Source organism: Bombus pascuorum, chromosome 6 (genome assembly GCF_905332965.1).
Source record: "Bombus pascuorum chromosome 6, iyBomPasc1.1, whole genome shotgun sequence".
In the NCBI taxonomy this organism is placed as follows: domain Eukaryota; kingdom Metazoa; phylum Arthropoda; class Insecta; order Hymenoptera; family Apidae; genus Bombus; species Bombus pascuorum.
In genome coordinates, this window is record NC_083493.1 from 16,335,671 (window position 1) to 16,350,393 (window position 14,723).

Genomic DNA, 14,723 nt, shown 5'->3' on the forward strand with positions numbered 1-14,723 from the left:
ATATTTTGTACGTCAATTTTTGCTTTATATATATATATATATATCATAACTAGACTGCAGGTATTTATGTATGCATTTATGACAAATACGTATGTATATATAGCATGTGCACGAGTGCGAGGTTACGTTAAATATCAAAAGCAAAATGTGTATTGTTATTAAAGTAAAACGTTCCTTCATTTTCCGTCCGTCACGGTTCCAATTATTATTTAAAAAATTCGCGTGCACGCGAGTGGCTCGAGGAACCGTGGAGAACAGCGATTGGTGTCAAACGTAGAACTACGTCAGCCTCGTCTCTCAGCTGGATGCTTTGATTGGACGTTTTTGACGCAATATCAAACATTGACAAAGTAGAAATCCCAAGATGAAAGTATGCTGGAACGCGTCACGGTCCGTCGAACACGCGCATATACACTAACTGCTGGCCTGCGAGAGAAAGTAGGAAAAGTCTGAATCTCTGTGACGCTGAATAAGCGACAGGACGCTGGTTTCCTGGAAGCAACTCGCTTATTTATAGTCGTCGATCTCGAGAAAACAAGCGTATAACTGTTACAAGTTATAAGCGACGAAAAACGAATTAACATCGAGCATAAACTGGTTACGAACACGGCGCAAGCAATTTTGATTCTTTGCAACTTTCGCTAGTGACATTGAACGAAATCACGCGTGGAAAAAAAATTTTACTATGCTTTCAGAAACGCAATGGAACAAGGACGATGGACAGTATGGACACTGACACGGAACGATGACGCGTAAAAATCGGCCCCGCATCAAGCCGCAATGCTCGCCTTGTACCTGTCAGTTTGAACAATCGCCACTGTAATTTCGCTCGATCGCTCTCCCACTTTATTGCCGGACCTCTAACGCCATGGACAAAAATTGCTCCGTCGAAATATCTGTTCGATACCGATCTTTGTATTCGATGCACTTAGCCGATCAACCAACGGATTCCGTTTATTCCTTGAAATATACGATAGATTCTAAAATTGATACGAATCTGAACAACTCGTATCACCGATTCAAATCATCTTGCTGACGCGAGGTGAGAAACATACGATGTAAATCTTCTACGATAATAATAAAATTGGGTCTCGACGAGCGAGACAGCATTGGGTCAAGGATGATTTCTATTAGGATGTTTTCATGCATTACGCGACGCGTGACGAAGTTTGTGATCGTGAACATTCCAAGGAAAACGATGCGTGTACCAGTGTTCAAAAGTATCTGCACATCTGCTTATTTTTGATAAAATGTAGGTAAAATTATAGATGTTATTACAAGTATAATTTTAATTACAAAAATGCATTCTTTTATTCCTTACAGCCGCCATTGACGTTGATTTATGTATTAAAAAGTAGTAAAATGTATTGTTACCATGTTTTTTAAAGGATAATTTAAACTTGCGGTATAACGACTACATAAAGAACGTAATAAAAATTGCACGCTCTTACTACAAATCGATCATGCTATTGGAGTATTTATGAATGGCGGTGTAAGTACCTCGTAATGAGAAAGAGGTGAATCGCGATAGAGGTCGAGCACGAACATGCAAGCAAACATCGAAAGGTCTGATCACGACTAAGACGTTTCGACGCGTTCTTTCGATGAAATGTTCATCGGTAACTGCGGTTCTCTATAATTCGCGAAAATATAATCGCTCGTACTTATTCAGCACACGCGTCTGCGCACGGCAGATTGATTGGCATGCCGTATTTGTTTGGGAAATGCCGCTATTTGTGGAATCCATTTACATTGTTCTTCGATTGTCGCATCTCGCGACCATCTGATCTTCGATCCTTTGTCCTTCGTCCTTTCCCTTTTCTTTTGTATTTTCTATTTTCTTTTGCTTTGTAATCCTACCATTCTTCTTTCAACGTTTTCTCTGCATTTTTCTCACGAGAACTGTCATGATCCTTCTTGTCCTGGACTCATGATCGATATTCCTCCGATCGCTTCTAATAAATAACACCGTTCTTGGCTCGAGATAAATCTTAAATGGTTAAACAATTATAAACATATAATAAACTATTAATATCAGAATATTATAAAAAATAATAAAACGATCGATATATTTTTTAATATTATAAGATTATACTATTACTGGTATGTATATCATTATAATAAACGATTAATGTTTCAACGGCGCCCTACTTAAGACATCGATAAAGACTTACGCTTCTTTTTATCAAGAGTCACATACACATATGTATATCCTGCTTAACGTTCATGAACAATACGCGGGAATATGTTAGAGTACAAAGAGAAACTCTCGGTTCTAAATGATACTTGAGTTTCACTTTTACTTAGTTGACAGTGATTTACCGTTCTCCGTGTTAATCATTACGCGGTTCATCCAGTTTGTCCATATGAATTCTTACCGAAATAAAATTCAAGAAAGATAAGATATTTTTATTGCAGTTTCGTGAACTATATTACGAGTAACTACGAAGCAACTGTCCGCGGTAGATATGCGCGAAACCCATTTTCCAGTTGTTAAACCCCACTAACTTGCTAATGTAACTCAAATAATTAAAGTGACGTGTACAGGCCCTACTCTGAGGTTACAGGGACAACTCCTGGATCCTAATGCGAATGGAAGATATAACGCGTGAAACTACCGTGTGAGAAAGGGAGAGAGAGAGAGAGAGAGAGAGAAAGAGAGAGAAAGGGAGAAGAAGAGAAGGAGAATTTCAAGCACAGGTAATAGCGTCGTCAAAGTAACGTATGTTTTATACTAAACTGCTCCATCTTGAAGGAACTTCCTTCTGTTCTCAAACTTCTGTCTTGAACTGCGAACGTTTCGCTCGGAAGTTAATCACAGAAGCTTTTTCTTCGTATTCATCCTATTCGTTCTATCATACAACGTGCGTGTACTCAGCACGACAAATTACGACCGAACGATTCATTTTTGTAGATGGTTAAAAACACCTTCGATATGATTGAACGCGGGACGATTTCGAAAGAAACATTCGTGCATTCGATCCATGTAACTAGTATTCACCGATGTTCATAACCGATACAGTTTCTTAGATAGATTAAAAGAAAGCTTCGCGATAATACGAAGCTGCCTTAATACGTTGATTGTCTTGATGTTTCAGGAATGCAGCTAGTACCGCCATCTGCGGAATACACCGTGCAATATTCTTATGCGAACAATACAACTACAGGGACACGCGTAACGCGACAATGGCTACCTGAAACATTGGCGTGCGCTTCCTTGCTCCATATACTTCTGACATCTCGCCAGTGTTTACCGTACTCCTTTTGCATGTTCGTGAATGTGAAATATATTCGTGCTAACGTAAAATATGTGACTGGTGAAGAAGAACCATTAAAAACGAGAAACTGCGCGGATTCAGCCATTGAAGCTAGCTAGGCGCACGACATAATTCAATGGTGTTGGTCCTGCCGAAAAAACGGGAAAGCCATGTATACAACGATATCTTGCCGGATATAATGCGTTGGTAAATGTTCGAATTATTTTTATTCTTTACAGCTGCCATTTATTTTCGACCGCGCATCTCTTATGTATTGCTAAACGTACTAAATGATTTAGAAAAATGTGTAGGTTAGGTTGGCCTGAGAAACTGGCATCGGCGGATTTTATTTTGTTTTTTTTTTAAAAGATTGTCTATATTTTTTTTACATTACTTTTATCGCTTTAAACGTGTTGTCGTTCAATGTCATGTATTATTTTTACTCGAACGACGGTTATTTAAACAAAACATATTGAAATATTCTGTATTTATTCCAATGTACAAAGTATAGCAACTTACAATTATACATGTATTTACCTGAATGTATACACTTAAGAATATAAGATTATAAATATACTGTCAAGACATAACAATGAAACGCGTACATACTGTATCCATTAAATTACAAGAACCGTTAAATTACATAAAATTACCCATTGAATTAAATTACAACATAATGGATGTAAATGTTGAAATTTCAGTCAGATTTATATTATATTCAAATAATGTCACATACGAGTATTTATTTTATAACTTACTTTATAATTTATCTTGATTAACAGTTGCGCGGATTTTGATCTTTCGTGAATTGAGAAACTAAGTGTTCTTGACATAAACAATATATATTCTAAGTGTAATACATACTTGTAAAACGTAATTGTAAAACATAAAATAAAACATAGTATTTCTTTAATTAAAAATACTAGTGGAGCAGTAGTAAAGACTTATCATCAAAATCTATTGTGGTGCTGATAAGGCATGTTAAAATAAGGCAAGCCAACGAGGGAGATGAGCCACAATATTGCAGGCATGCCACCCTTTGCAAGGATGCCTTTGGGAGGTATGGGTATGGGTGTGAATATGGGTCCTGGTGGCCCACATCCTGAATCTTCTGCTCACCCTCATCCTCCACCACCGCCACCGTCTGGTGCCAATCCAAAAAAGAAACGACGTACAAACGCAAATGTTGCTCAACCATCTCCGCAACAACCACCGATAGTACAGGTAACTTTTTACGCTATAATCGATCAGCATACCATTAATAATCGTTATAGTTCATCATTTTATTACACCATAAAAATATTTTTAGGATTTACTACCTCCACCTTTAACTGGCTATGGAGACACAATAGTAGCAAGTAACCCTTTTGACGATACACCGCCGCAAACCACGCAAACGCCAATGATGCATGGTGGACCGCCTCATATGCATCCCCATCACCCTCATCATATAAGTGGACCACCTATGAGAGGCATGAGCCCTTTAACTTCTATAGGTGGAATGAGTCCTATGATGCCTCACAATATGGGTAGTATGAGTCCAATGGGAAATTCGCCCATGACAAATCACATGAATCACATGGGAGCGATGTCTCCTATGAATCATGCGCCAATAGGTGGTATGAGTCCGATGAATAATATGGGCCCCAGCATGCCACCTGGTCCAATGAATACCATGAACAATCATATGAATATGAGTCACATGGGTAATTCTCAACTTAGCGGCCCACCTATGGGCAGTCCAATGAATAATATGAACAGTGGCCCAATGGGTAGTCCAATGAATAACATGGGACACAGTATGGGAAGTCCTATGGGTGGTCCACTGGGATCTCCTATGAATACAATGGGAGGATCAAATCATATGCCTAATGGACCAATGAATATGAACAATATTAATAGCCATATACCACCCAATAGCCCACTGAACGGGCCGTCTATGAACAGTGTAAACAGTCCACTTGGACACAACGGATCTCAACCACATCCGAATCATATGGGAAATAATCTTAATAATTTAGGAAGGCCCATGAATGGACCCATGACTACCATGAGCTCAATGGTATCCAATAATATGAATATGAGTGGCCCAAATCAAATAAATAATATGAATATGGGTGGCCCACCAATGAATAACATGTCTAATATGAGTATTAATCATCATAATCAAATGAGTCACATAACTGGTCCAATGGGTACAATGTCTAGTAATATAGGCGGAGGTCCACCAATGGGGCATCCTATTAACATGGGAGGTTCCATGCCACCTCATGGTTTTCAAGGTCCACCGGGAATGGGACCAAAACCAATGCCAGTTTCTGCAGGAAAGGTAGATTAATTTATCAATATCATCGTACAATTGCGTCATAAATTCAAGATGTTGGCATCTAAATGTATATCGTTCTAATATTACAGATATATCCTCCAGATCAGCCAATGGTGTTTAATCCACAAAATCCTAATGCTCCACCTATTTATCCTTGTGGAGTGTGTCACAAAGAAGTGCATGATAACGATCAGGCGATCCTTTGTGAGTCCGGTTGTAATTTTTGGTTCCACAGGTACGTAAAAAAATTATGTTCCTTCTTTATATATTATCACATAAAAAAGCATTATACTTAACATGTAAGAATTTGTTTTAGGGGATGTACAGGATTATCGGAAACTGCCTATCAATTATTAACGGCAGAAGTTTATGCCGAATGGGTGTGTGATAAGTGTTTGCAATCGAAAAATATACCTTTGGTTAAATTTAAACCATAACACTTCTTGACTCGTCGTATATGCGACACACGAGTGACTCTTTGTTAGCGTTTACACCTTCTACACGCACACGTGCGCGTGTAATTGCACACACATAAACACATACAACATACACTGATGCACGAGTAAAATCGTGCATATAATATAAACATGCGCTGTTTGTTAATATCTTAGCTTTAACTTGTTGAAATATTAGGGTATTGCTATGAGTCGTATTGGTGAATGAGATGGCAAAAGCGACATATGTTCAAAAGTTATATTAATTTTTAAGTCTGTTTACTGACAAGTCTGTTTACAAAGTAATTTATCTTTTAACTTTTGATCGCTGACCCGTTTTCAATCAACATACTGTCAAGTATAAATGAAATCGGAGTCCAGAAAGCATAAAAATTTTAAAAAGATTTATAGGTATTAAAAACTGTACAGTCATTGGTGAACTTCGTTCGATTAGTTATTTTTAATTGCATTTGATAAAAAGTTAAAGAATAATTATACAAAATGCATCATGCAACTAAACGAAACCATTTCTTTAAAACAAGTAGAGATAGAACAATTTATCAGAGAACAAAATTAAATATTGCTACCTGTTCTATATTGCTACAGTACTTTTACGTATTTTGTGCCTCAATGATTATGCGTAATACCATCTAATTTTGTCTTGTAAAATATTTTCTCTATCTCTAATCATATAAAATGTATATAGATACGCAACCCTATATACATGAAATAGAAAGATATGTACGTATATATATGTGATAAACAGCGAAAATTGCTGGAACTGCATATTAGTAGCAAATGAAACAAATACATATATTCTGTTTACTTTATTTAGCTTTGGGTGAACGTTCCTGCTAAATTATAATTGATATTCAAAAATAATTAACAACGCGTATTACTTCATCAATTATTTCTAGTTATGTCATTGTCATTTATCATCAGGCTTGTTACGTTGATTAAGGATTAAAGTGGTATTTAAAAAGAAAGAGATATTGCAAATGCACATCTAGCAATTATTTAAGAACAGAGTAATATGAATTTCAAGCGATGTAAATTGTTCTCATAACGCGATTATAAATGTTCATGTCTATCTTCAGAACAACAAAAAATTTCTATAAACCCGTTCGTACAATTGAGATATTACCGAATTATTTTAGGTTTCCAAAAAACGCGTTTGACAATGGTGTGCTACGTACCGAAAACAATAAGTATTGCTAATACGTTCAAGCACATGTTATTCTCAAACGCCGTTTTTTGCTCCCAAATGTTACAAATAAAAGTGCTGCGGTTCTTGTATTTTTATATTTCAAATATTTTGGTATAAACCATGGTCAGTTATATATTTTCGAGCTACTTTAGCGTTATAGTTTAGAATATATTCAAAATGTAAATAGAATCAACACTAATGAGAAGTTTTAACACAGCATGTATAAAGAATATTTCTATCTGTTTACAAAGATCAATCAACGGTTTACGTGATGAGAAAGGAGACTTGACAGGTCGAACTTCTTTTTTTCCATCAGAGATCATGTCTTGTTTCTTGCCATGGTTTATGCTGAGGTTTAATTTGGCACGTATCAATGATGAATTTTTTACCTATATGGTTCTTCATATACCTTGACAAAGAAACAGCACGAATTAGTTCGATGGATAATTTGCAGGGTCTTTCTATATTATATATAAGATCATGCGATGAACAAATCACCTCTGTTCATTTAAGCAGAAACATAAAGACTCAGATTCATAAGAAACATTGGTGTTCAGGGAATGCAGGAATGATTACCGTGTAAACGAACCTTACGGAATAAAATGTGGAAAAATCAATGCTATTGAATTATAACGATAAGCATGATGTCAAAAATATGTGATGCATTTATGTTTTCTGCAAATCCGTCTTTTCTTGATGCAATAATTGCCGTAACTTAAGAGAAAATTCGTACAAATATGAATTAAACTCAAGATACTTCGTATATATATCGAATGAAGTCTCGTATTTAGTTGCAGTAATAAATTTGTGCACACATATGAACACGCATACATATATTACATTCACGCTCTTCTTCGTCAAGTTAAGGTTTATTGTTATATCTGCCACAGACATTTGGTGTCAGTACTAATATAATAGTATATTGAAAAAGAACTGAATATATTATCGACGTGAATGATTAATGTCATGCAAAAGGAAAGGAATAACTGAATTCCGTCGGCAACTAATGTAAAATTAACAAGTCCACGGATTGTATTGACAGATTTATTTATATATATGTATATAAATATATATACAAATATATATATATATATATATATATATATATATATATATGATAATTGGCTATATATATATATATATATATAGCCAATTATCATTTTACTACTTGACGCCTGCGTTATACGGAGGACTGACTTTGAAGACTTTTAAAGTATTCCAGATTAACTAGTATCTCTAATACACGACAGAGTTAACTAATTATTCTTCTAAACTTTAACTCTCGAGTTTCTCTCCGTATAATCCACGCTTTAAGCTTGTTTTATTATAATCCTTTTTAACAAATATTATACATGAGTAATGTACACAGGATCCTATAACTACATAATGCTCATATTAGTATTACAACGAATAGAATACCATCTTCACATATCTTCATCCTATATTTTGTCATGTTATGACGGAACGAGGGACGAGGGGTGGGAGGGGGGGAGGGTACGCTGAAGATCTCGCGCGTTAACGTTGCTTTTTTTTTTTCTCTATTACGAAAAATTATATATGGGAATGCAGAGGATTAAGCAAATAACGAGAAGAGAAATATTATTTGACGTAACGATTAAGAGGGGATAGGGGCATGTAATCGAGAACGATGCTAGGTATTTGAAGGATCAAAGATAATGGTTTTCTAGTACAAACGAATGAATCGTAATTTAAGTAACTACTAGTAGCTGCTCTATTTTTCAGAGGTAATTTACGTAAGTTGTATCGTTTGCGAACGAAACCGTTATGCGATCACTGAACATGACGCACGCCTAAGAACGAAAAACCTTATGTCTAAATGGGAAGAAAAAGTTCTTTAACTTATGTTTAACAATAGCTTAATCCCTGTACAATTTGTTCAAAGCAAATGCATTTCTTATGTGTCTGAATGTTTGTCTCATTATACTACCTTCAAATTCTGTCACCTCGTTGTTTTTCAGCCTTTTATCTTACCATCAAAACCGAGACGTTCTCATAACACTCAAAGCGTGGCGATTTGTATATTTCACAAAAATAGGCACAGCCTATGTAATACGATATTAAACAACTATCCAAATATTCGAATCTTTCGTTGTTCTTTAAACATTTGTAAAATTTTATCGAATTTGTATGTATTCATTTATGTACATAGGTCATTTACACTCTTTCGAAGGTAAGCGATAGTAAGAAAGCGACATAAAATGCGAGTATAACGACTATACCTATCAATTTATTGTATCAGATTTGTAAATATCTTCTGTATCGTGTTAAATCGAACCAAGAATGCGTTATATGCGTTCATCGGGTCATTTTTTATTTTTGCCGAGATGCATCTAATAACGATAGGGGGAAGGTAATGGTTCCTATTCCTTCCCTAGACAATCACTTTACATCTAAATTAAGGACTCGATTATTATTATTATTTGAGTTTTAAGGAAAACCTGAGCGTTTGAACACGCGATTTGAATGCAGCACCTTATTATTATTATTATTATTATTATTATTATTATTATTATTATTATTATTATTACTGTTATTCTGGACTATTATCAACTAAGTACCATTATGATGATTATTGTATTATTACTTTGTACAAGATCAATATCTAATATTAGTAATTGAATTTTCATTCATTATTAATCTTAACGCTCCTGTATTTCGAATAAGCGTTCAAGAAACGTGCCGCGACGAATCGATCGTTGATTTTTAATTGAAAGCTGTGGTTCCATTGATAAAAAAAAGAAAAACTATTGAAAACGGAAAAAATTAAAAAAAGAAACAATGCAAGGCATACAGAAACAAGACAACAATGTGTCACATTAATAGAAAAAGAAATGTCTACGTGTTATTATGATCGAAAGGTATACACGCCAAAATTGTTCATAGATTATCTTTTATCATGTGAATGCTGACATACATATACGCATACATCGCAGATGCATGTGTGTATAGCGTGTATGTATGTCGCATCAACGATAAACATCATTATACATATTGCAGGCACGTTACATGTATATACGTATGTCATTATTAGGATACACAATCAAGATGTGCGATGAAAATTTCGATTTCCGAAGCGTGTATATGTTCAATCATTGTGCGTGTGTGTATGTGTGTATGTTCGCGCGCGTGTGTGTGTGTGTACATATTTATATGTCACTTTAAATAACAAATCCATATATGTTGATTTTTAAATTATTCTTGTATATATCTTGCGAAACGCCATCCGTTAATCGAAACATAGTTAAAGTTTACAATAATCCCTCTTTTTGAAGTGATTCAAATTAACAATTTATTTTCATAGTTTAACGTATTAGTCTTTGGACTTATTTTTAAATATGGGGAATCTGTTTCCTTTAACATGAAGTATACAGTTTGATATTAACAAATCACTCGTTAGAGAATGCTTAAAAAAGTAATTGTAAAATACAAACGTTTTCAAATTTATATCTAATCTCATTGTGTTTTTGAATTCATGAATCGCGACGTATACTTGTTAAAATTTCGACGAGTTGAACTCTCCACGTTTTTCAAGTGTATGAAGGCGCACGATATTCGATAAGGTACGGGCCACGTGGGCCTTCGTTATTCGACAGCTTTGATCGTTCGAATTTAGATTATCCATCCAAAATTTCTCCGGTATCCTCGGCCGAATATAAACCGGCACCTCGTTACAAATTACTTTGAAATCTGTAATTCGAAGAAACTGCTTTTGTACTTTGTACTCGTCACGCTCAAACGTATACCTCACCTCGCACATAATAATTTCTTATCTTTTAAACTCGTAAATAGAAAATTATCATCCGGCACTTTACCCTATGGAAAAAAAACAAAACATATTTATATAAACTTACAAATAATAAGTAATTAATTTCATGGAACATTATCTACTTTACTTGCTTTCAGGCAAAATTGCGGCGTCTGACTCGTCCATTGTTCGTATCTAGTTTCCATTCCAGAATGTTGATGAAGATGACACTTGTGCCTACAAATAGACGCGCTCTTGCTCGTATTATCCGCATACCCGAGTTTTCCATACAATCCGTACTTCTTCTCGTCGATAGCTCGCAACGTGCCGTTCTTCTTCATTGCCATATAGATTTGCTCCAACATTCCGTAACTTTTGATCAGGAAATCTCGTTGAGCCAATGCCGTAACGCGTTCTCTTTCCTCGGATTCGCAAATGATCTCTGGCTCGAACGAGTGTGAAGTATTAGTAGCCGAAATTGCCTGCTTCTTTGTCTATACATACGTTTGGAAAATTGTTTCGTTAAAATTCAATGCTTTGCAACACTTAGCTATTTTGAAAAACCGACATTCGAATGGGAAGAATTCCTTCTCGATACATTCGCGCACTTGTTCCTATCCTGATCGTGCGTCGTTGTACACTTCTGCGTTACGTTCGGACTCTCCGAATGCAATTTCGAATCGCTCCATTTGCCAGAAATCTTCTTGCTTTCTTGTTCCTTTATCTTCATCTATCAATAAAATTCGCTTTTATGAGCGCTTTTCGTACCAACAAGAATCGAGCTGTTCGTTAAATATACTTTTACGTAAACTGATGAAACACCTCGTTTTCCTCCTTTTGAATCCTCGACGCTTCTTCCCGAGCTCTGGATGCCGCGGTATCTTGGTACACGGAAATACTGCTTTGTTTAAAGAATGGCTCGTACCTTTCACTGTCGCAACACGGATAGATTCTGCGGAAATTGCCCATATGCTCGTCCTCCCATTTAAATTGCTTCTGCAGGTCTTCCTCCGGTTTGTCGAGCTTCGTTGTGCCGACCGTCGAATCATTCGTACTGCACCGAATTCACGATCCGAATTATCCCTTCACCCACAAACAAGTTATGGTACGAGAACATTTCCATTAATTTACCTGCCGTCCTTTGTGTTTATTCCCTGAAGCAATCTATCCCTAACTCGCTTTCTATCTTCTTCGATAATTTTCTTCTTGTCGCATTGCTGTAAATTTAACATTTCGAACGTACTCATCAGCAGACCTTCCTTCACATCCTTATCGATTTGCGCGTCCGTATGAAAACTCGGCGAGTGATTTACCTGAAGTATATTTTTTCCCATGAGCACAAAAAGCGTGTATCTGCATATACGCGCCTACGTATTTGCTACGTTATTAAAATTAACGTCTCGATCGTTACCTCCAAAAGATATGGTTTCAACTTCCAATCGAGCAACACATCAAAGCCCAGTAGCTCGAAGCACGCGTAGGTCTTATCGTGCGTTGGAAAACACGTGTGATAACTGTGCTTCAGAACAGGATGTGCTGCCAAAATCGTTTTTATAATAATCTCATCGATCTTACGCCATAGTTCATCCACGTCGACGTCTTTCATCTTGAACCACTTGTTCAGAGTGGATATTTTCCTGTATACGAAAGATTCTCGTCATTCTGAAGGAGGTTGAACGAAACGAGAACATACCACCAACCTTTTGCTACCAATTTCATCGTCGATTACATACATTCGGCTGTGCTTATTAACAGCGTAATTCGTTAGGTGCATAAACACGTTGGACGTGTTGTGACCGGTTGGTTCCTTGTATCTGCTCGTGGCGAACCTGAAACGCGGCGCGTAAAGAATAAATAACTCGAATTTAATCATTGCGCACGCTTTCCGATCGTGCGTCTGCTCTCGCAAAGGTCAAGAGTTAATTAAAAGCAAAATGGTGACTATATACCTCGCAAGACCGTCGTTGTAGACGTAAATCCTAAGGGGATCGCACGAGGTGAGCAACGCGTAGATACGAAGATCGAATTTGTAGCCGTCCACCAGGAAGGGCTACAGACACGAATGATCTTCACCAAAAGAAGAGTAGAAACGAACGATTAAAGTTGAAAATGCATACCCTAGCCACGTAAACCTGGCAGATCATTCGCTCGCTGGGTTTAACATCTTTTAAGTTTTTTGTCAAATAAATGCCGCGCCCTTGACAGCCTGTGTCAGGCTTGATGATGAAAGTTTTGGAGCGTCTCAATTTAGCATAGGCTATTGCCTCTCCGTGGCTAGACGTTTTGATCGACAGATAACGTAAATCTTCTCTATACTATACTATCAATTACTTCGATAAAGGACAGAACGTTCTTACTCTGCGGGAAAACACCATGTCTTGGGGAAGAAATTGTAATCCTTTGGAAAAAGCCTCAGCATACGATTCAAGTTACGAGCAAGCAAATCCTTTCTACAGATTTCTGTCATTCCTGGAAAATGATTGACCTTCTGATATCTTTTCATATCTTTCGCTCGTTCCACGCTCACGCTCAAGTCCGTCCAGTAAAGGTTCCAGCTGCTATCCTCGGTAACTTCTTTCATCCCGAAACGAGCCGCCACTCGTCTCACCGCGTCGTATTTGCAATTACTCGTGCATATTGTCAAGTATCTGTAATCGTAAACGTCCAACGAATACGAGAAAACAAAGAGGAAAGCGATATTTTCGATTTTTTTGATAACAAGCTACCGTACCTCCGTTTTTTCTTTTTCTTCGCCTTGATCGAAGTTCCTTCCTTTCGCGACTCCACGTCGGTCTCCACGAACGACAAATCAGCTGCAACGTTGCGTGCATAAATGGAACTGTTTGCACGAAGCGCAAGCTTAAGAACAAATACCTTTGTCGTCCTTTTTACCAGCGAAACATTTAGAAGCAATCGGTTCCCGATCATTTTTAGTCGAATCGATAGATGGAAGAACGTTGAACGAAGTATCAGATACCACGAGTTTCTTGCATCGGTTCCTATACACTGTTTTACATGATCGCACTTCGGCACTGGAATCAGATTCACTGGTGATCTCGTTGTTTATCGGGTAACTCTTCTTCGTATCACCGGCTTCGATCTCGCGCTCCACCATCAAAGGACGTTTGTTGCTGCGTTCGATGAGGTTCATGACCGGCGTATCGCATTATTCTAAACGAACTGTCGTCGCATGGCTTTAATTTGATCATATGTCGAGCCAGACCTGCATTATACTTCGATCCGTCAATTTTATTCCGTACGCGGGGCCGATCACCTAGACAAACGAGAAACTAATAATATCCTCGGTGAAAAAGGTATTCGACTGTGATCAATTTATTGACGTACAAGAAACCGAAATTCGATGCTATTTACAGAAACGCCCTTTCCAAAATAGATCGTCTCGTTTCACGCATCGCACCTCGCCTCAATTGTTTTTCAATTTCTCGAGGCAAGAAGGCAGCCTCGTATCCTAATTTCAATTTAAACGGTGCAAAACTTTTCAAGCGAAATGCGTGGCGACAATGCGGGTTAATCGACGGTTACTGCGGTGCAGCTCGTGTTAAACCTTTGCTCGACAAACTTTTCGTTACTTTAATTACGGCGCAACGTTGCTTTACAAAGTTCGTGCAGTCGCAAAAGGGATCACGAAAACTCGCTACATATGTATGAATCAGCGTTGTCAGCCGTAGGATTATCACGAGCACGCGCAGGCTTGTCTAACGTAACAAACGTA

The 14,723-nt window shown here is 37.1% G+C and overlaps 2 protein-coding genes across 8 annotated transcripts; one reads left to right on the forward strand and one right to left on the reverse strand.

Annotated features, from left to right (window-relative positions):
* Positions 1 to 3,142: 3,142 nt before the first annotated feature.
* Positions 3,143 to 9,152, forward strand: LOC132908164 (protein pygopus). Of its 3 annotated transcripts, none has more exons than XM_060961874.1 (5): positions 3,143 to 3,464; positions 4,184 to 4,481; positions 4,567 to 5,586; positions 5,673 to 5,818; positions 5,900 to 9,152. In XM_060961874.1, exons 2-5 carry the CDS (start codon positions 4,266 to 4,268, stop codon positions 6,018 to 6,020), a joined length of 1,503 nt encoding a protein of 500 aa, XP_060817857.1. In that variant the 5' UTR covers positions 3,143 to 3,464; positions 4,184 to 4,265; the 3' UTR covers positions 6,021 to 9,152. The 3 variants fall into 3 exon arrangements, with proteins under 3 accessions (XP_060817857.1, XP_060817858.1, XP_060817859.1); XM_060961875.1 differs by having other exon boundaries at positions 4,234 to 4,481; XM_060961876.1 differs by having other exon boundaries at positions 4,249 to 4,481.
* Positions 8,571 to 14,722, reverse strand: LOC132908162 (tubulin polyglutamylase TTLL13). 5 transcript variants are annotated; one of them, XR_009658324.1, is made up of 13 exons: positions 13,865 to 14,612; positions 13,722 to 13,803; positions 13,348 to 13,638; positions 13,108 to 13,264; positions 12,940 to 13,040; positions 12,691 to 12,819; positions 12,402 to 12,627; positions 12,122 to 12,303; positions 11,813 to 12,044; positions 11,559 to 11,720; positions 11,139 to 11,484; positions 10,994 to 11,058; positions 8,571 to 10,932 (listed from the first exon to the last, which is right to left on the reverse strand). XR_009658324.1 is itself a non-coding variant. In XM_060961872.1 (12 exons), exons 2-12 carry the CDS (start codon positions 14,139 to 14,141, stop codon positions 11,116 to 11,118), a joined length of 2,208 nt encoding a protein of 735 aa, XP_060817855.1. In that variant the 5' UTR covers positions 14,142 to 14,264; positions 14,336 to 14,722; the 3' UTR covers positions 8,571 to 11,115. The 5 variants fall into 5 exon arrangements, 3 of the variants coding, with proteins under 3 accessions (XP_060817855.1, XP_060817856.1, XP_060817854.1); XR_009658323.1 differs by having other exon boundaries at positions 10,994 to 11,484; XM_060961872.1 differs by having other exon boundaries at positions 8,571 to 11,484; positions 13,865 to 14,264; positions 14,336 to 14,722.
* Position 14,723: the final 1 nt, after the last annotated feature.